At 36.6% G+C, this 22,986-nt stretch overlaps 1 protein-coding gene across 1 annotated transcript; it reads right to left on the reverse strand.

Annotated features, from left to right (window-relative positions):
- Nucleotides 1-981: 981 nt before the first annotated feature.
- On the reverse strand, nt 982-18,224 carry IL1R2 (interleukin 1 receptor type 2). Its single transcript, XM_039355812.1, has 7 exons — nt 17,859-18,224; nt 14,915-15,089; nt 13,363-13,537; nt 10,982-11,047; nt 4,523-4,658; nt 2,969-3,120; nt 982-1,685 (listed from the first exon to the last, which is right to left on the reverse strand). Exons 1-7 carry the CDS (start codon nt 17,930-17,932, stop codon nt 1,558-1,560), a joined length of 906 nt encoding a protein of 301 aa, XP_039211746.1. The 5' UTR covers nt 17,933-18,224; the 3' UTR covers nt 982-1,557.
- Between the last annotated feature and the right edge of the window lie 4,762 nt (nt 18,225-22,986).

A 22,986-nucleotide genomic window follows, 5' to 3' on the forward strand; every position in this document is an offset into this window, starting at 1 on the left:
AAAGAATCTGTCCACCATGGTCACAAGAAATTCTCCAATTGCCCTTTGGAAGCCAAAGGATTCTGATAATGTTTTGAGAGGGTAAACTACATATGTCTACTTTTCCTGAAGAGATTGATGGCACTAGTCAACTCAAATGCAATCAGGAATGATATTACCATGACAAGGGACAGATGATAATGTCTCCCAGCTCAGATCATGTCATCTCTGCTCTCAGACAAAAATCAAATCAAATCTAAAAGTGGCCATTTTTTATTTCCAGATATTTTTTGCCTAGACTCTTTGAAAACTGAATAATTTAACCTTGAAAATGAGGTCATCTTAGTCATGCTGCTTTTAGAACTTTAAAAGCTCTGATATGGGACAGTTCCATAAATACAATAAACCTAGAAAGAGCCTGGGGCAAAGAGGATACCAATAGCATGATATAAAATATTTAGAGAATAACTCCTATTTGGTTGGAGATCTAAACAAAGCCTCTGTTAATATAATATTATGAAACGTATGTAACACTTATTTTGAAAGCTGGTAAACATCCTTTGAGCACATCATTGTTAATATGGCTTTTAAATGTTAATGCTAAGACTTCGTCAAAAACATTACAGAAAGTATTACAGTGTATTCAATCATTCATCCAGCACAATTTGGTTTAAATAAAGGATATTTGATTATATGACACTTTCAGCAGACATGTGAGTTCCCTGTGCAGATAATATGGATCAGCCAGTTTGGCAACATCAGATGCAGCAAAAAAAAAAAATGTTATGGTAAATCAAGTTTCTGATGCTGATGATATACTGTAGAACATTAAAAGATTACATTAGCCATAATTACTCTTAATCAGATAATAAATAGTAAAAATAGTAAAATTGGAAAGGAATATAATTTATTATATGATATCAAATATATACATTTGTATACAGTTAATACAATTAACTACATTTGCTATATTCCCTGTTCCACTTTAATATCTTACTGGCTTCCAAAATTACAGAAAATCAGACATATTTAAAACATAAGCATTAACAAGTATAAACATAAAATAAGGTTTTGGTACCGAAGAAGTGAAAAATTAGAATTATAACTTATCTGGAGGTTCACTATGTAATTTTCTTTCTTTGGAAGATTAATTTCCTTTAATTTTTTAAAAAGAAATCTGCCTTTTTTATAATCACTCTCAAAGTCTCTCTCTTCCCATCTTTCTGTTTTTCATTTAATCATATTTTTTTAAAAAAATCAATATACTTTATAAAATATGCACACATGCTCCCATTGCTATAAAACCTAAATAAGATAGTAGCTGATAACTTAAATTTACAGTTAAAGTTACTTTTCTGCATCAAGTTTCAGTGGTAAAATTAGAGGTAACATTAAAAAAATTACAATTATTATATTTTTGCTATTATAGAAACTTGCATTAGATTTCCTTCAACAAGCATCAAAACAGCAGCTTCATTTCTGTTTACAACCAAAAGGTTTCTAAATATCTTAGGACAGATGAGAAAAATAATTTAGGATGCTAAAATAAAAAAAGTACAAGAAATAAAAGTATGTTCATTAGGAGTTAGCCACAATATATCCCTTGGTAGATCTTTGCTTCCAGTATTTATTTAAGTAAACTCCTCCTATGATGAGAACAGCCAGGGCCACAGGAGTAACTGCCAAGTACCAAGACAACTGGCGGTCTTTTAAAAAAGAAAAAAAAACCCCAATGTTAGACATCGTACTCTGCACTGTTTAAATCATTGTTTTTCTAAGCTCCCTGGTTCCCACAAACACAAGTTTTATCAGTAGCAGATGGAATACAAAACAACAACATGCCATATCTATGGCAATAAAAAGAAACTTGGTTAAATTTTGTAAGAATATACAATCACTGCAGAGCTTTAAACTAGGGCAAATCAGATGCTTCCAACATGTGTAACTGAATAATAGCCTAACAACTGCAAACTTTTCTCCCCTTCAATGCAGTCCTTTGCTCTTAAAGGTGTGTAATCTTTTTAGCTATCATGTTGCACTGATATAATGTAATTAATCTAATCTATGACCCTTCGGGTGACATTAGGATACATTCTTGCACCTCTGCCAACTCATATATGGTTGTGAAGTTCCCAAGCCACTTTTACATGGAATGAAGAGATACTTCCATTTGCTGCTACAAACTCCCCACTGAAGTAGAATTCCTTCAGTGTTTTGGTGTACAGATTATAGGGCAAGCTATTGCCCAACAGAACATTAAAGTTCTCACAAAACATTGGACTCAATAAATAATTTCAGAAAACCTCACCAAGCCAGGTTGGGAAAGATATTGGTGGGATGTTTATTTCAATCTAATAAAATTTAGTCAAGAGTAATCTGATTCTTACATCAGTTTCCTGCCCACAACCCTTGAAAAGTCAGCCTTGCTCCAGATTCTTTGCAAAGGCAACTGAACATCCCAAATACCTGACTTGGGTCAATGTAGCAATGTAGATGCTAATTGTATAGCTTATAAAAATCAATGTGATTGGTGTGGAAAAGCTCACCTAAGAAGCTCACCAAATGAGATTTAATGGCTCTAGTAGAGATGTGGCATTTACTGGGGAACTAATCATGTTATCTGTTTGATGCATAGTAGTTTTGCATATTAGCTACATGTTATGGATTCCAGACAGAATTAAAAAAAAACCCAATTACATAGCAGTAATAAGCAAAATGTGGGATAGTCTTTGGCAAAATTGGTTAATTTTGTAATTTCCTCTCCTTTTTCTTTATAAACATGCAAAGAGAAATTGTAATTATTTGAAAGTAAAACAACTTATTAGAAATCATGTAATATACGCTGACCAGAAGTTATTCCATATATTTGGCCAGTTATTATCTTAACTTTCTTTCCATATTTACAAAATGAGAAAATGAATGGCCAATATCAAAGTCATCCGAAAAAATAATGAGGAAAAGATAAACACAATTGAGTTGTTATACAGACCTTTCTTTTTTTCCTTGACTGTCACTGTTTGTACACGATTCCCACTACCATTTTGTGCCACACATCTGAAATCAGTATGAAAATCATCTTCTGTGATAGAATCAAAGATCAATGGCACCTCAATAGATCTGTTGTTATTTTCTACAAATTTCCTAAGAGGAAATATAATCATTTATATTGTTAGACAGAGATGCAGAAGAGCTCAGAAAGAAAAGGGCAATTGACTGAGGAATGATATAGCCTGATTTTTTTTCATTTAGGAGAAAAATAAATCCAAATGCAAAATAAAATAAATAAATATCCTGCTATTTGAGTTTATTTCTTCTCACCTGACCTTTGCTGTTACTATAAGAAAACTTAAACTGAAAAAGAATTGATGTAACCACCTTATCACACATCCAGCTACATATCTCTTTTGCTCTGAAAATTATATAGCTCATCTATCACATTAAACTAGATTAAAGGGAAGACACAGATTTGGAAAAATGATTTTATTGTCATCCAGCATTTTACTTTGACTTTAATTGACACTAATATATTCACATATGTAATGTATCTTTGAAAAGTTCTCAGATTACCACTATTTAGATGTCAAGCCATTATTCCAAATGAAGTTGGAACAAATTATATTTGAGGTTAAGCAAGTCCATAATCTGGCAACTCTATGGAGATGTTCAAATACATATTCCATAAACACAGAACAGTGGAAATTAAAGTGCAATACATTCAAAAGTTGCATTTGAAGGAAAAGTTGTACAAGGCTTATAGAATACAAATCACAAACTATTGACTTGTAGGTCTCCTATAAAGATATTACCAGGTATAACTTAGCATAATATTTCAACAATATTTGAATTAGAAGTTTCTGTATCATCTAGACAATGGGATACTGTCTTAACCTTTATAGCATGGATATCAATGGACCTTAAACTACAACTCATACAACTAAAAATAATATTTATCATTTATTGGATTCCATTACTTTTGAACAGAAATGGATTGTCTAAGATAGCATTTTGAGGAGATGTAATGAGGACAATACTTCTTAAAAAGATGTGTTTTTGCAATGTCCTATACTTACTAACTTTTGAAAAAGAAAGAAACATAGTTGTGTGACAAAAGCTAAAAATTTCAGATGATAATATTCTTGTGAACTGTATACCTCATACTTGAAATTTGACAACCAAACAACATTCGATTCTCCATGTCCTCACTATGCCTAAAAGACAGATTTTGCAACATTGGAAAGATAAAATGTACGGTCCCATTTATTTAGTGGATTGAACACCAGATTACATTTGCCACATATGAATGCATTGCTTATAGATGTAGATTTTATATGGATAAACATAATGGAAAATGGGACTCATTTATATAAAGTATGTATGTTAAAGAAAACTATAAGATGTATTACTTATCTAATGTAATTATATATATATATGTTGTAATTTTCTCACTTATTTTTAAGCACTTGTGTTTTTTCTTTTTCTAGCTGGTGTTTTTTCCTGTTAATATTTTAAAAGCAATAAAAATAAATTAAAAAACAACATTTACCCAGTTTCTCCTTCCTTAATTCTTCTGTCTGGGTAAATGTTTTGTATATAACTGTTGTTAGCCAGCCACCAGACATCAAAATCAGAATGGTCATTTGCTCCAATAAAAACTCTACATGGGATGGTGAGTGGAGAACCTGTTTTGAAATGAAGTATAGAGTTAAGGAAAATAACAGAGAATATATGTCCACAGGAGCAAATCATCCCAACTTTGAATTTTTAAGGTATTTTCAAAAAAAATTTCTTCTTTTAGCAACTAGGATTAAGTAGCTATGAGGGTTTAATTTCACCATACTTACTGTTTTTGTTTATTTTTTATTAGTCCATGTATTAGCCAAGTATGTGCCAGAGAGTACTGATTCTAGCCAGAGAAGTAACTAGTTCTGTGATTAATTGCTTTCAGACAGACAGCACAGTTTGCAATTCTCATGCAGTTACTCTGAAATACTGTAGTCCTATTGGCTTTCAAATAGTTATGAGATGCAAGTAGGAATCCACTTTAGCAACTTCAAGTATGGAATTGGACAAGTACTCCAGTCAAACAGTTTCAACTAATCAGGAAGCCAATGTAAGCCTTTGATTTTCATTTCACCAAAGTATAGGGCATGTTCAAAGACCCAGCCTAAAGTCTTCAGGGGGAATAGGGATAATATTGCAGACTGTTCGTGACTAGCTGATATAAGTGCAACATCCCCCCCAAAAAAATACCAAAATATGAACAATCATCATTACCAAATGTTGTTGACCATTTGGCATTTGGGGATGGATAATTTGGCCACATTAGTGCAGGCAAGATTGCTTCCTCCCCCACCTCTGAAGTGAGGGAAAGTGAGCTTAAAACTGCTTTCCTTTTAGCAGTTCTAATCAAGGTGATTAATAATATCTATTTAACATTTGGGGTTTTTTTTCTTTTTTCCTTTTTTTTGTACACCATTTTTTTTCTTATTGTTAGTGTGGGATGTTCATTTTTCTGTTTTTCTGTTTTGTATTTTATTCTTGTTGATAAAAGAAAATATATATGTAAAAAGGTGACTAATATTGATCATCATACCATAATGCCTGATAATGGATAGTCACAGGAAGGATGATTTACAGCACTTGAATTATGACTATTCATGACTCCATGTTATGTGTTGTATGCACCATGGAACATCAGTATTTTTAACTAACTCATTTTATGCCCAATTTAGAGTTTAATTTAGTTTTACAACTGGCTTATCTTTTTGTAAATAAACAATATTTTACCGTCACATTACTATTTGTAAAATATTTACAGAATTTATTATTCCCTACAGATTCTTCAGACCAGCACTGAAGTCAAGAGAATTAAAGTATGCTGGTAATATCATTGAGATTTGAACAATTTATTTAGTGTCACAGTGCTTACCCAGTATAAACAGAATTAAGAAAGTTTCAAAGTTGTTTAACTAATCACTCCTTGAACTAGCAATACTACACCCCTTAACCACATTCCTCTTGAGTCATACTTCCATTCCAAGAGTCCAGAAGTCAATGCAGTTATTTTGTGCCTTTGTCTTATTCCTGCTGGGACATACACTCACTCCATTCATAAATGAAGTTCTTTATTAGGGTTATTATCTAGCCAGCTTGGTCTGATTCTTGAAAACCAGTCGTTAAATTTCTGCTCATCCTTCAAGGAAGAGACAGAGATCCAGCAGGCCAAGTTGAGCAGAGATCTCATGTTTTTCAGCAGCAAGTCCAGACTATTTTTTTTCATGCACTCATTCCTGAACCTCAATGAGGCACTTGTTATGCTAGGCTCTGTTGCTATTAGGGCTACTTCAGTTCCTTGCTGGAGCAAGATCCAGGACAAACATACAATGGGCTAGCCAACTGAAGGAGGAGGAGAAGAAACCATACCAGATCACATGCATCATGTGGCATTTCTACCTTCCTTCAAATAGTCACAGAATCAGACTCTCCCTTTCCTGTTCATGGTTGCGGGCAGAACTATGCATAAAATATTGCATTATGCAGATTGATTTCACTGTTTTCTCCCTTTGTATATCTTTGCCATAAAAGCAGCACAAAAAAAAAGAAGTGGTGGAAACTCTTCTTCCAATTCTCCCAAGGTTATAGCCTTGGGCAATCACTGCAAAGAATCCAGGAACTGGCATCAAACACCTGACTTGAATGCTTCCAAATAATTGTAGCTTTCATCATGAAAGCTAAGCAGCTTCTCACCATTTTGGGAAAACAGCAGCTTCTCAGCAAATTTTGGGAAAACCTTGATAGGGTCAGGGCTATCATTGGTATTAGAATAGAAGGCCATACAAAATCCTCAGACTATTGCAAGACCAGAATTAAAAAAAAAACTTCCCACAAGAAAGTATGCATTGGTAAATCACATCTTCATTGTTCCTAAGAGACAGCTGGAAGTGTCCATGAAGTCAACAAGAGTTTGACTCATTTACATTTTAGAAATTGATTTAAGGTTTAAATTCATTCAATATTTTGGAGTTTTGGTTTTTTAAAAAATTTGATACCTACTGAAAAGTCTTCTTCAAATCAAGCAAACCCACAGCTCAGCTATTCAGTGTCCCATCCAACTTCTTAGAAGGTGTTGAAACCACAGGAACTTTGGGGGGGGGAGTGATTATGCAGTATTGGAATTCAACATTATGCAAGCACAAGCAATAGAACACAGTCAAACTAGGGTCTTGGATTTTAAGAGACCTAATTTCAACAAAATTAAAGAGAGCTTGGGAAGGATTTCCAGGAGAAAACAACTCAAGAAGCTTGGGAAATTTTGAAAAGTGAAATTATAAAAGCACAGTCTAGCAGACTACCAACAAAGAAGAAAAATAACAGCTCTCAAAAGAAACCAGCATGGTTGCATAAAGAACTCTCTGATAAATTGAAAGACAAAAAGGATAAGTATAAAAAGTGGAAAGAGGGGCACATAACTAAGGCAGAATATCAGCAAATAGCCCGAGCCTGCAAAGATGAAGTGAGGAGAGCAAAGGCTCAAAATGAACTAAAGCTTGCAACAAAAATCAAAAATAACAAAAAAAGCTTCTTTCAACATAACTGCATCTACATGGAGGGAAGTGTGTAGTGGGGTGCCCCAGGGCTCTCTTCTGGGCCCAGTGCTCTTCAACATCTTCATTAATGATTTGGCTGAGGGGATAGATAGGGAACTCATCAAATTTGCAGACGATACCAAGCGGCAGGAATAGCCAACACTCCAGAAGATAGGCTTAAGATACAGAAGGATCTTGATAGACTTGAACATTGGGCACTATCTAACAAAATGAATTTCAATGGTGAAAAAAGGAAGGTTCTACATTTAGGCAAGAAAAACCAAATGCACAGGTGGTATCTTGCTCAATAGTAGCAACTGTGAGAGGGATCTTGGAGTCCTAGTGGACAATCACTTAAATATGAGCCAGCAGTATGCTGCAGCTGCCAAAAAAGCCAACACAGTGCTAGGCTGCATTAATAGAGGGATAGAATGAAGATCACGTGAAGTGTTAATACCACTTTACAATGCCTTGGTAAGGCCACACTTGGAATACTGCATCCAGTTTTGGTCACCACGATGTAAAAAAGATGTTGAGACTCTAGAAAGAGTACAGAGAAGAGCAACAAAGATGATCAGGGGACTGGAACGGTTTCTGGAATTGGGTATGTCTACTAATCTGAAGAGAAGGACGAGGGGTGACATGATAGCAGTGTTCCAATATCTCAGGGGCTGCGGAGTCAAACTATTCTCCAAAGCAAGGTAGGATAAGAAGCAACGGATGAAAACTAACCAAAGAGAGAAACAACCGAGAACTAAGGAGAAATTTTCTGACAGTTAGAACAATTAATCAGTGGAACAACCTGTCTCCAGAAGCTGTGAATGCTCCAACAGTGGAAGTTTTTAAGAAGAGACTGGACAGCCATTTGTCTGAAATGGCACAGAGTCTCCTGCCTGAGCAGGGGGTTGGACTAGATGACCTCCAAGGTCCCTTCCAACATTATTATTGTTGTTGTTGTTGTTGTTGTTGTTGTTTATCATCACACAGTCAGCCAGATGTTCAGATGCATTTTTGTTACCTATCGAGTCCTTACCAAGAGGGAGATATGGATGTTTGATGGTATTACAGATATCGTCACAGAATGGAAGCAGTTCCTAGTAAGGCCGCCTTTTGCAATTGACTAATGGTGAATTTGTCAATGCCAATGGTGTTTAAGTGGTGCTCCAAGGCAACTATTACTATTGATTGCACCCAAGGCACCTATTACTATTAGTACTACCCTTGCTTGCCTTTGCCACAGTCTTTCTATTTTTATTTGTAGGTCTTTGTATTTTGTTATCTTCTCCAGTTCTTTCTCGTCTATTCTGCTGTCTCCAGGCACTGTCACGTCCACTAGCTAGACTTTTTTTCCTTTCTTATCAACAATTATTAAGTCTGGGGTATTATGTTGCAGGTGCTTGTCTGTTTGAATTCTGAAGTCCAAGAGCAGTTTAATTTTATCATTTTCTATGACTTTCTCTCTTTTATGATCCCAGCAGTTCTTGCTTACAGGCAAATGATATTTCTTGCAGATCTTCCAATGCACCATTGTTGCGACTTTGTCATGCCGCTGCTTGTAGTCAGTCTGTGTGATCTTCTTGCAGCAGTTTACCAGGTGGTCCACTGTTTCTTCAGCTTCTTTGCATAGGCAGCACTTACTGTCTGTTGCTGTCTTCTCAATTTTGATTTTGTATGCAGTTGTCCTTAAGGTTTGGTCTTGTGCAGCCAGAATTAGTCCCTCGGTCTCTTTCTTCAATTTTCCTGCTCTTAGCAATTGCCAGGTCTTGTTATTATCTGCTTTCCCAGCTATTTTTTTTAATGTACTGGCCATGTAGTGCTTTGTCTTCCCATGCCTCTATTCTGTTCTTCATTTGATTCATTGCAGTTTCTCCATTGATGGATTGGTAGAAACGTTTCTGATTGGATTGAAATTGGAGGTTCTGCCTATAGTTTGCAATTCGAGCTTCATATCTACTGATTTTCTTGGCTATAGCTGTTATTTGCTGCTTTATTATTTCCAGTGCGTCCTTGGTCTTCCTTGTTTCTAAGTGGTATTTCTTGATTAGGTATTCTTTGGTTTTCTTGTTCTTCAGCTTCTTTTCTTTCATCTTTTCTAGCTTGCTTGCATGTGATTTTAACTTGCTGATCTTATTTTCCAGTCTTCCATTTTTGTGGTGCACTGTTTATTTTTCTTCTTTGTTGATTTTGCATCCCAGGTATTCAGTTATAACTGCAGCTGTGCTGTACATTACTTGGTTTGTTTCTTGCAGTGAATTGGTGCTTATACTTGATATTGCAGTATTTGCATTTTTTAAGTCTTGTGCTAGCTGTTTCTTTGGAATAAACTTCAATGCAGGCAGCCTTAGTCTGTTGTATTTGTGCTGTTCTAGATGCTCAGTTATTCTTTGTTTCAATTCTTTTCTTTAGTTAGAGGGTTTTGTTCTTCCTGAGGAAGAGATGCCTGGTTTCCAAATGAGAACAGTTGTATATCTCTGCTGAATTCCTTCACTGCCAACTCCCTCTGGTTTGCCTCTACATTCTGAATTACTTCTGGCAAGGCTTTGATTTCTTTGCCCTGGGTAAACCTTTGCAGTTTGTCCAATTCTGTTTCTGTGAATATTTTATTTCATATTATAAATCAGTGTTGATCAGCTAGTCTCTGTTCTGTTATTTCTGATTCTGGATGTTGTTCTTTGCAGAACTGGTGCATTCGTTTTAGATATCCTCTTCTTGTTGGACTTGATCTGTAATAACAGATCATTATTTCTTTGTTTTCAATCACTGTATTTGCAAAGGGTAAACAACTTTTCTTCCAGTAGTTCTACAGCTGCTGGCCCTGGTTGCTCAGCCAACAGTCCTGAGTCCTGTAACCTATTTTTCACCATATATCCAGGAACTCCAACATGTTGTGCGGACCTTGTTACCCTGGGTAACATCCAAGCCGGTATGGCTTTCTGAAATTTACGTCTCACCATATTTTTTTATGGGAGAGACACTCTTTGTCTGAATACTCCGATGAGACCTGTCCAGTATGGTTGAACCTCTGGCATAGCTCTCATCTTCCTCTACACAAGCCCCACAACCACGTCAGAGTAGTGCCTCTCTGGGGGATTATTATTATTATTATTATTATTATTATTATTATTATTATTATTATTATTATTATTATTATTGTTATAGCCTAAGTCTATTTAACATCTAACCCCAGACAAGGTTGGCTTAGCTGAGACATTTAGCCATTAACATTAATATTAGCTGTAATTTCAGCTGGAATGTATCCTAGAGTTGACAATTATTGTAAAATATTTATGAATAATGGACTAGTATTATCCAGCTTACTTCTAATCTGGTTTTGCCAGAGTCAGAAAAGAAATTGACATTAGGTTAATCATTGGCCTCACTGTTCACAAGTAGCTTAAATAAATTATTGGCCTTACCAAGAGCTGCTGATGTAATCCTTTCATCTGGATTGACAATCACAGGGATATTTTTTTTCTTTTGTTCTAGTGAAAAAATCAGGAGAAATCATTAGATGTTTGAAACAACATATTATCATTACAATATGTGTGCATTCTAGTAACTGCTATAAGAGCATAGTGATATTTTCCAAAGAACTAGTTAAAACTGAAAACCAGCAATCAAAAATGTCAAAGTCAATATTTGGCCCAGGTTCTGGTTGACATATTGAACTACAATCTAGCCTTCAAGTAAAGCTATTGTAATGCTATTTGCAGGAGCAGCTTTCTGTTGGCAGAGAGTTGAAGCATAAGGATTATTTTATACTACCCAGAGTCACTTCCTGTGAGATGGACTATTTAAATTTGATTCATTAATAAAGTAAAGATAGCCTACTCAGCCTAGGAGTACTCCAGAAATATGGACCTCATTTCTTAGAATAGCTAATCCTTTGTGTTGTTTAGATTTGCAGGGTTTCAAGGCCAAAAATCTGGACATTTCACAGTGATTATCCAGCTTATAGTTTGAAGAAAATGCAAAACACCGAAATAGTTCTTGTTCTCTTCAAGTTACAAAATCACAAAAACAAAGAGCAAAGGTTGAATATGGGATGGTTTTCAGCATCAGACTGGGCAGTTGAAAAGAGACAATTGGCATAGGATAGGATAGGATAGGATAGGATAGGATGGGATGGGATGGGATGGGATGGGATGGGATGGGATGGGATGGGATGGGGTGGAATGGCATAGCATGGCATGGCATGGCATGACATGGCATAGAATAGAATAGAAATGTTATTGTCACTTTAAATGTACACTAATCGGCATACATTAAAATGAAATTTCATTCCATTCAGCTCTCAAAAAAAAAAATACCATTATGCATATACCCCCCCTACACACACATATATGACACAGAGAAACATCACAGCCAAGTTCAAATGTATACATATACATGGTGAAAAAAAAATAATCTTGTGACTTTACAAGATGGATGGCATAAGAAATAAAGCTGTTACAGAAATTAGTAATTCTGCTATAAATACAGGAATTAGCACTGATGCATGCTGGAGTATAGCACATATTCTAAAGTCCATTTCCAGTGCTACCTTTTACCTCAGGTTAGCCTTTTAAGTGGCATGATAGATTTCTTGTCTTCACCACCTAAAACACAGAGGTAAGACTTCACTAGTCTTTCTGAATTTTATAGAATATCTGTACTAGTTGGAAACATTTTAACATTGGGAAAGAGGAGAAATGTGCTGTTTACTCTGAGTTGTTAAAGACATTACTGCCATCTTTTGGCTATTTAACAGGCAACACATTCCCATCTTGTCTATGGTTCAATCCATCAAGAAAGCTAGTTTAAAAACCTTTAAAAAGAGAATGGGACAGCTACCTTAGCTAGAGCCATTTTTTCTTCTAAAGAAAATCTCATACCTTAGTTTATTTTTTGCATCACTAAGTAAATCTGTTTGTCTGAAATTATTTCAAACAGCTATCTTTGGACATAATTGTTAGCTTTCCTTGTTTAAGACACCAGTTTTAGCTTCCATTGACAGTTAAGGATTTATGTTCTCAGTCCATGAATATATTTCAGAAAGTTATCTAAAGCAAGTAGCTGGAATGTTGTACTGGATAATCTGGTAATTTTGGCATTTGACAGCTCTAATGCTGAGAAACTTGAAGATAAGTTTCTGTAAACAGAAACTTCCTTATTTTTTTTCACAATTTTCTGCCAGATCACTTTCTAGAAAACTATTTATACTTAGAGATAAGCAGATTTTGTGCATCAGCAATTATATAGAAAAAAGTTGGATTAATCAATCACTGTACAATTATACATACTACACATCTATATTTCCTTTACTATATCATACTTCTGGTCTTACATCAAGAAACAAATCCAAAAAATGAAAATAACTGATATAGCTGGTTGCAAGACTTTTATATATCATGTCCTAACCATCCAATGAATTAGCAGAAATAAAAAACACGTGTATGTTAGCCAAAATAATATTGCCTTATTTGAAAACTAACCATTGTCCCATCTAGATAAGTGCTCTCTACCCTGGCCACAGCTTTTAAGAGTCACAGAAAGGAATTTTTTACCATCTTACTTGGAACTAACAACTGACTCTGTAACCCTTTTTTTTTTTTTTTTGCAAAATTGGTTCTCATAATGAGCTACAGCCCCATCTTCTATATTTTGCAACCCTAACTCAAGTTATAAAATTTATCCTGATGGAAACTCATTATATACAAATCAAATTAAGTTAAAATATGACTATTAGCGTCATATTTAATAGTTATAAATACTCCATTCACTCAAATAGTTTTGGTTGTTTTTGTGTTTCTTTTACCAAGTATCTGTAGCTGAATAGTTCTGGTAATATTATATTGTTCCTTTTCAAACTCAAAGGTCATTTCACAAGTATAATAGCCTGAATCATTCATAGAAATAGGATTGATCAAGAGATAATTAGTGCCATTCAGAGCTGCAAACTTCTTAGTATCCATGTTCAGACGTGTAGAGTCCTAAAAATTAAAAGAAAAATTTAATGATTAATCGTAGTATCAGCCTTGCTTCAGTGTAAAGGTAACATCAATTTTCCTCTTGCATATATTTTTTTATTGATCTTGGACTATTTAAAATGTTCAGATTGGTTAAATGATCATACTGTTGATGTGGTGACACCGATCTTTGGAGATCTCCTATATTTTTTTTCAATAATGCCTGATGATTTGTTAAAAATAATCAAATATCTTTTTATAAGCTAGAAACAGGCAACTTGAATCTATGTGATTTGATTGATATTTAATTCTTAAAATATAAAGTTATTTTTGTCAAAAAATATGAAAGTTGCTAAGGTAAAGTCAGCCAGACAAAAACATACAAAAAGCAATACATTGAAAAAAAAAATCTACCATCTGAAATCAACATGAAGAGGCAATAGAAAAGATGACAGAACTAAAAAAAAATGGACAAAAAGGAAAGATTTGAATTGGCTCAAAAATAATGACAAGATCAGGGCCATTTCTACTTTCATTGGAGAGTGGCCTACTTTTTACCAATAGTGGGAATCTTTGGGATTTTGAGAGCATGTGATGGATGTCAGGAAATGCTTTCTCTCATGGCTGTTTATTTGGTTTGTAACATGCCAATAATTTTTTTAAAAAGCCAAATTGGAGTAGGAAGCATAGAAGAAAATATTATGAGATATAGGCCACCTAATGCAGACAGAAATTTTCTTCAGATATATTTAATAAATGAGTTTTAGCATATCCAAGTCACCTGAGTTAACACCTCTAATTATCTATTACAAGTTCAAAGGTGTGGGTGTTGGTCATTTCTCAGATAGTGATTTATAGCATCATTGATTTAAAGTAACAGGAATTAAAACAGGCTTGATATCACTTCCACAATGGCTGGGTGACGCTAGGAAGATACTCAAGGACTCTAGTGGAAAATGGCCATTATGTTAACAGTCAGCACTTTGGGAAAAAACAATAACATCTTAAAATGCAAGAGGAAAAAAGTCCACAATTGTAGCGAGAGCATTACAGGTCCCCAAAACAATATTGCTGAATTACAACAATATGGTGATGTGACTGGTCCAGAAGTCAAACAAAGCTATAGCATAGGCTTCATTTAGACTATAACTGAGACTTGATCACCAGTTGATCACTACTGAATGTTTCATCCTATTCAATTTGTAACGTACAACAGAGTTGATGACAGTTGTATAGTTCCCTAAGTTTAAGACAGAACATAATGGTCAGAGGTAAAGGAACCAGCAATCCAGCAAGCTCTGAAGGACCACAGATTCTTCATCTTCTTTACTAAATTTTGAATATTGGAAATTCATGTTCATATCCCCATAAAGACATTTAGAAACGATTTGAAAATAATACCTTGTACCACTTGAGTTCATAATTGGTATTGTTTTGTATAAAATTTTCTAGATTAGGACAAACTATCTTTTCGGAACTAAACAGGAATGCCTTCTGAGGATAGGAAATATTATTGGCTTCACTTCTCTTGACAACTTTTAAATGCAATGACACTTTAGAGCAGTAAGAGGAACTTCTGCAGAGAAAAGACAAATTCATAATGAGGAATTAAAGCATTAAAACGCAAAGATGAATCTTTTCATTCTTTATTACTCATATATAATCATTTTAGACAACATGTAATAGGAATACCAGAAAGTGGACAGTACTAACATACTGAATTGTGTCCACTGATTTTGTTGAAAACACTCCTGCTCACAGAAATCCTGGTGCTCCTCTTTCACCCCTACTCCTTAGAGATAGGGGATTTTCTGGAACAGAATAAGAGGTCGGTGAAACTCCAGACTAATTTTTTTACGACTGATTGCCCAGCTTATAAGTAAGCCTTCTCCTTACCATTTTCTCCAACAGTAAAATTCTAATCTTAATAAAGCTAAGTGTAACTATAGTAAAGGGCTCATATTAATGGTGGCATAAATATGCCCAAGTGCAACTTGTATAGAATCAAGAGCTGAACCTGGATTTGTATCCATGTTGAGGGACATAGCTACAGATCTTAAGTAGGTCTTTCAGGGTGCTTGAGACTTACTTTGTTCTATAAAATGATTTTTTTCTAAAAAATGCTAAAAGTAACTTCTAAAACCTCTCCAATGCAAAAAGAAACCTTCTCAAATCCTCCATTCTATGTGTGGTGAGGAGCCACAATTATTCATTTTTTATTTATTTATATTCCACCTTTATTATTTTTACAAGTAACTCAAGAAAATGAACATATCCTATTTTTCCACAACAACCCTGTGAGGTGGTTTGGGCTGAGAGTGATTCGCCCAAAGTCACCCGGCTTCATCAATTCACAGTCTCACTCTTTGCCTGGTGCACCAGGTCTTATTTTGGGGGGAGTCTCTTTTATACTCACCTCCAGCACTAACAGCCCTGCCCAGCAGGTCCGCTTCTTCTGGGGCCGAAGGAGCAGCTTCATTCTGCAGCTGCATTCCGGCCTGCATTTTGCAATCAGGCCTTTACTGAAGGGCCTATGTAGCTGAGTACTGAGCTATAGATTCTAGATCGGTCCTCAGCTGCACAGGCCTTCTGGAAAGTGCTGTTTTCACTGAGAAATACAGGCCTGGCTGCAGAAGATGCCTCAGAAGAAGTGGGAGGACGAGGAGAGGCCTGGCTGCAAGGTAAGTGGGTGTGGGCACATGGCACGCGTGGGGCAGATCCATATCCCCACCCTCACCCTAGCTTGACTTTTAGAGATGTGCCTTACCCCAAAACTAGGGCTTATTTTGGAGGTAGGGCATATATTAGGCTCAACCCCCCCCAAAAAAATCAAGCAAGGGCTTATTTTTGAGGTAGGCCTTACTTTTGGGGAAACATGGAGCTCAGGCCTACATTTCCCATCAGAGGCCTTCCAGAAAGGCCTCTGAGAGTGAAATGCAGGCCAGGGGACACTGCAGGAGAAGTGGGCCAGCGAGGAGAGGCAGGTGTCGATTCATGGGAGGTCTGGTAAGTGGGTGTGGGGCATGTGGGGCAGCTCTTACCCCCCCTCAGCTTGATATCCCCCACACCCTGCATGCGTGGGGGATATGATTAGGGGACTGGAGGTTAAAACATATAAGGAAAAGTTGATGGAATTGGGTATGTCTAGTTTAATAAAAAGAAGGACGAGGGGGGACATGATAGCAGTGTTCCAATATCACAAGGGCTGCCACAGAGAAGAGGGAGTCAAGCTATTTTCCAAAACGCCTGAAGGCAGGACAAAAAGCAATGGATGGAAACTAATCAAGGAGAGAAGCAACCTAGAACTAAGGAGAAACTTCCTGACAGTTAAAACAATTAACCAATGGAACAACCTGCCTCCAGAAGCGGTGAATGCTCCAACACTGGAAGTTTTTAAGAAGAAACTGGATAGCTATTTGTCCGAAATGGTATAGGGTTTCCTGCCTGATCAGGGGGTTGGACTTGATGACCTCCAAGGTCCCTTCCAACTTTATTATTACTATTACTACTACTACTACTACTACTACTACTACTACTACTACTACTACTACTACTACTATTATTATTATTATTATTATTATAGTAGGGCTTATATTAGGCCCACCCCAAAAATCAAGCTAGGGCTTATTTTCAGGGAGGGCCTTACTTTCGGGAAAACATTGTGTGTGTGTGTGTGTGTGTGTGTGTGTGTGTGTGTGTGTGTGTGTGATACTTCAATGTGGTCCATATGTTAATCAAGAATTATATGATTATATGCAGTAGTAGTCAGCATTGACTGAATTACTGACATGATGCTTTATTTAACAGCCCACTGAATCATGTTTTGGAAATTCTAAACTCTCATACTCTTCACTTGTAGATATTACAAGAATGGTAAAAAATATATCTAGTCTGATTTGTTGGCAATCCTTAATATTCAGAAGTTTCCTAACTCAGATGTCATTTTATTAAGGTGGATACCATTACTCCATAAAATAGCAACCACGAAATAACACAGAATTCAGGGAAACAGTCTGAAGGAAACTATGTTCACATTAGTCCAGGAATCAAAAAAATCAATTGGTTGACTTAAATATGCAAATTAAATGTATTTTGTTCTATTTCTTGATCCTAAATTGAATAGTTACATTGTGTTAATAAAAGTGGATTAATATATTTTCCAGCTGTGTATAAAGCATACATATGTTGTACAAGAAACAACTCTCTTCCAAAGAATATGCTGTGAGTGCCGTGTTAGTACTCTAGTGCCTTTCCCACTAATCTCTTAGCTACTCCTGGCTAAATGCACTCTCTTTCCAAAGTTAAACTATGTAAATCTGAACAATCCCATGAGCTGTATGCATACCTTCGAGTGCAAATGTATTCCCCACTATCTTGAAGAATGGTTGGTAAAAGCCAGACAGCATCACCTTGTGACATTATTCTTGCCCCCTTGAATCCTGCAGTGATAACAGTTGATGAATCTTTTTTATTCCAAGTCAGGTTAAGGGGTAGATCAAAAGGCTTTGTATTTTTGTATTGTAGACATTTTAGGACTGTGGGTTCTCCTTCCAGGACAAACGTAGGCCAGGAGTATATGGTGTGATCTTGGCAGTTATCTGTGTAAACACAGAATTATTTTGTATTAAAGAGAAAGAAGAATCAGAAGAACCAACAAGAGGAGACTCTTCTTTCCATGGATTGTCTATCATGATGAGAACTTTCACCTGCACTTTCCACCCGATGGATTCGGAAGGCAGAAATGTTGAGCATATTAGCACTGAAAATGCACACCAGTCTGGGCACCACTTTCCATACGAAACAGGAAAGAGAAAAATCATGGATGACATATGGAGACCTGCAAATGAAAACAAAATGTCAATAAGCCCTCTATATTACCAGAAATTGACTTTCATGACAAGTATGTCCAGGTCTGGTCTAAATTATGAACTTGGAAACACTTGAATCACATGTAGTAGTGCAAGTTGCCTTATGGGTGTGATGGACAACTTTCTCTGTGCTTTAGAATGACACAGGTAGCAGGTAGCATCTTAGATTCTGCTATGAAATGCCATAGAAAGCCATTTTGGTGTAGTGGTTAAAGGCATCAAACTAGAAAACGGGAGACTGTGAGTTCTAGCTCTGCTTCAGGCACAAAGCCAACCAAATGATCTTGAGCCAGTCACTCTCTCTCAAGCTTGGAAGGAGGCAAGGGCAAACCACTTCTGAAATCTTGCCAAGAAAATTTTAGAATCTCATTCAGATAGTCACCAGGAGTCAACAGTGACTTGAAGGTGCATACTCACATAGAAAAGGAATGCTATACATGAATGTCATTTCTAATGCTTTGCCATGAAAGGAATCTCACCCCTGTTCTAAGGTAGCTAAAGCAAGCAGGTGCCTTCCTGATGTTTTAAACAACACCCACAGTCTTTTTTCATGATTATACTAGTTGTCAGTCTAATGCAAGCTGAAGTCCAAAACTTCTAAGGGATACCAGCTGCCAGGCTCTGGGATGGCTGCATACTAGAATGTCAATCAATACAACATCCATATTTCCACAAAGCTAAAAGTCTACAGTGCTCTGGTTATCCCTTCTCTCCTAATATGGATGTGATTCTGAACTCTGTACTGATGGCACATCATACAAATGAGGAAATTTCACATGCATGCTCTCAGTCCCCTCCTTGGCTCTAATTTTGAGGTTTGGTATCATGCAAAGTCCACCAGCATTATGTCCTTGATTACCAGAAGCTATTTTGTTAGTCCTACTAGCATAGCAAAGGAAACTGAGAAGCTGCTGGCCTCCCCTCTCTTCCCCAATTCCTACAATTTTTACCTTTTTTGAAGGAAAAAAAGCCATAGTGTTGCAAGGATCTTGGCCATCTCAAACAGGTTGAAGGTGTTGCATCCTCCACTACTTTCTTTTGAATATATGGGGGGGGGGGCAAAACTGAATGCTAAAACGACCAGAGATGCTTAGAAGAACTCCAAATGTTTGACAGCAAAAGTCTAATGGAACTGATTTATTTCCTTGAACAGTACAAGTTAATGAACAGAGAACTGTTTAGGTCTCTTGCTCAAGAATATACTTCTTATTGCTACAAGGCTATTGTTTATGAATGACACAGGAAAAAGCCAGTTAAAAGAGCTTGAATTATATTCATGGTGTCTTAACCTTGAGGCATCTGAATGCAATGTACAGTATTTTACTCATTACTCAATGATTTGTTTCCTGCGATGTGAAACTTGAACCTTGCCTCATGTATGCTAAAGCTGGATATAACTCAGAACTGAAAATGCATATATAGTCCTCCTCTGCAGTGCAAATCTCTGAATAAAATTGACAGGTTTTACCAATATGCCAATTTGAAGTCCTACAAAGTCATACAAAGGAGAATTGTACTGTAATTTGATTCATACAGAGTGCTAATCCCTTAATGTGGATTATTTGGCTTTGGCAATGCCTTAAATTGCATGACAGTACTGCAATTTATAAACTATGTTTTCTGCCTTAGTGTAATAAGTGGACCCAGTACCCTGCTATTTATTCAAACAACAGTTAAGCAAATCATGGGTCAGGAATAAAATTGTGATTTGAGCAGCCTTGATATCTGCAAGAGCAGATATCTTTTTGGCATTCGTAATTTGAGATAAAACAATCCAGATGAACTAATATCTAGTGAAATTGGGAAGCAGATTATTGGCCAGAAGGAAAAAAAATCCTCGTGATACTGAAAAATGTATAAATGAGAGGAAAAGTAGGGAATGTTTTGACATAGAATCAACAGAAAACAAGAAGCAATGGTTCATACGATGGGTTTAAAAACTCTTGCTGCTTTTTACATACCTAATAAGAATATTAATATAACATACCTAATATCCTGAGTCTTGTTGCCTTTGTTGAATAAGATTTACCTCTAATTAATCTGACTTTTGTATGATGACAAAAGCTCCCTTGGCTAAGAATTGGACATGAACCCCACCCCCTTGAGTCGGTCACGACTGGACAGGCAAAACCTTTAAACCTTTTATATAGCAGACCTGGGCATTTTACTATTCCCAGGTGATATCCGGCCCTTTGGCTGGCCCTTGTGAAATCAATCAGAAATTAGAATTAAAATGTAAAGATATCCCATACATGCAACTGCATTGCTCTTATTTTGAAGGCAATTGCTATTTTATTTTAATTTACATATGCTAAGGTGACCAACCATCCTCCTTTAGGGAGGACAGTCCTCCTTTTGTGAGTTCTCTCCTCCCTCAAAAAGTGTCCTCCTACATGTCCTCCTTTTTGATATTTGAAGACTAATCTGCAGGGCTTTTTTTTCTCGTAGAACGCTCAGAATGGCGTTCCGGCACCTTTTTTGATAGTTTTTTTTTGCAACTTTTGCATGAGCTGTGCTACTCCCCCTACTGGCTTTTGAAAGCCAATAGGAATTGCTGCTGAGTGCGCCAAAACACCCGACCGGCAAACTTTGCACATGTAAACTGTTTGCAGCGAAGGCAAATTGGCAGGAACTTTGCACCCCTCCCTGCTACCCAACTACACCATCTCCTAGTTAGTCCCGAAGATACCTGGAGGAGACTGGAGCGGCGACGCCACAGTAACTTAATAATAATAATAATAATAATAATAATAATAATAATAATAATATCTGGGACTTCAGAATTTAAACAGACAAGCACCTGCAACATAAAACCCCAGACTTAACAATTGTCGATAAGAAAGACAAAAAAGTCTGGATAGTGGATGTGGCAGTGCCTGGAGACAGCAGAATAGACGAGAAAGAACTGGAGAAGATAACAAAATACAAAGACCTACAAATAGAAATAGAAAGACTATGGCAAAAGCAAGCAAGGGTAGTACCAATAGTAATAGGCTCCTTGGGTGCAATCCCAAAACAACTGGAACACCATTTGAACACCATTGGCATTGACAAATTCGCTATCAGTCAATTGCAAAAGGCGGCCTTACTAGGAACTGCTTCCATCCTTCCATCTGTAATACCATCAAACATACACATCTGCCTATCCCAGGTCCTGAGTAAGGACTCGATAGGTAGACAAAATGCCAAATCCAGTCTGAACATCTGGCTGACTGTGCGATAATCCATAATAATTAATTATAAGCAATTGCAAAAGGCGGCCTTACTAGGAACTGCTTCCATCCTGCGACGATATCTGTAATACCATCAAACATCCACATCTGCCTATCCCAGGTCCTGGATAAGGACTCGATAGGTAGACAAAATGCCAAATCCAGTCTGAACATCTGGCTGACCGTGCGATGATCCATAATAATAATAATAATAATAATAATAATAATAATAATGATAATAACAACAACAACAACAGTAAATGCCACCTATGCAAAGAAGCTGAAGAAACAGTGGACCACTTGGTAAGCTGTTGCAAGAAGATTGCACAGACTGACTACAAGCAGCGGCATGACAAAGTAGCAACAATGGTGCATTGGAAGATCTGCAAAAAATATCATTTGCCTGTAAGCAAAAACTGGTGGGATCATAAAATAGAGAAAGTCATAGAAAATGATAAAATTAAACTGCTCTGGGACTTCAGAATTCAAACAGACAAGCACCTGCAACATAACATCCCAGACTTAACAATTGTCGATAAGAAAGACAAAAAAGTCTGGATAGTGGACGTGGCAGTGCCTGGAGACAGCAGAATAGAAGAGAAAGAACTGGAGAAGATAACAAAATACAAAGACCTACAAATAGAAATAGAAAGACTGTGGCAAAAGCAAGCAAGGGTAGTACCAATAGTAATAGGCTCCTTGGGTGCAATCCTAAAATAACTGGAGCACCACTTGAACACCATTGACATTGACAAATTCACTATTAGTCAGTTGCAAAAGGCGGCCTTACTAGGAACTGCTTCCATCCTGCGACGATATCTGTAATACCATCAAACATCCACATCTGCCTATCCCAAGACTCGATAGGTAGACAAAATGCCAAATACAGTCTGAACATCTGGCTGACTGTGTGATGATCCATAATAATAATAGTAAAGTTGGAAGGGACCTTGGAGGTCATCTAGTCCAACCCCCTGCTCAGGCAGAAAACCCTATACCATTTCGGACAAATGGCTGTCCAGACTCTTCTTAAAAAACTCCAGTGTTGGAGCATTCACTGCTTCTAGAGGCAGGTTGTTCCACTGGTTAATTGTTCTAACTATCAGGAAGTTTCTCCTTAGTTCTAGATTGCTTCTCTCCTTGTTTAGTTTCCATCCGTTGCTTCTTGTCCTGCCTTCAGGTGCCTTGGAAAATAGCTTGACACCCTCTTCTTTGTGGAGCCCCTGAGATATTGGAATACTGCTATCATGTTCCCCCTCATCCTTCTCTTCATTAAACTAGACATACCCAATTCCAGCAACCGTTCTTTATATGCTTTAGCCTCCAGTCCCCTAATCATCTTTGTTGCTCTTCTCTGTACTCTTTCTAGTATCTCAACATCTTTTTTACATCA

The sequence above is a fragment of the Crotalus tigris genome, unplaced genomic scaffold (genome assembly GCF_016545835.1).
Source record: "Crotalus tigris isolate CLP2741 ecotype Arizona unplaced genomic scaffold, ASM1654583v1 scf7180000018759.1681925, whole genome shotgun sequence".
Lineage (NCBI taxonomy): Eukaryota > Metazoa > Chordata > Lepidosauria > Squamata > Viperidae > Crotalus > Crotalus tigris.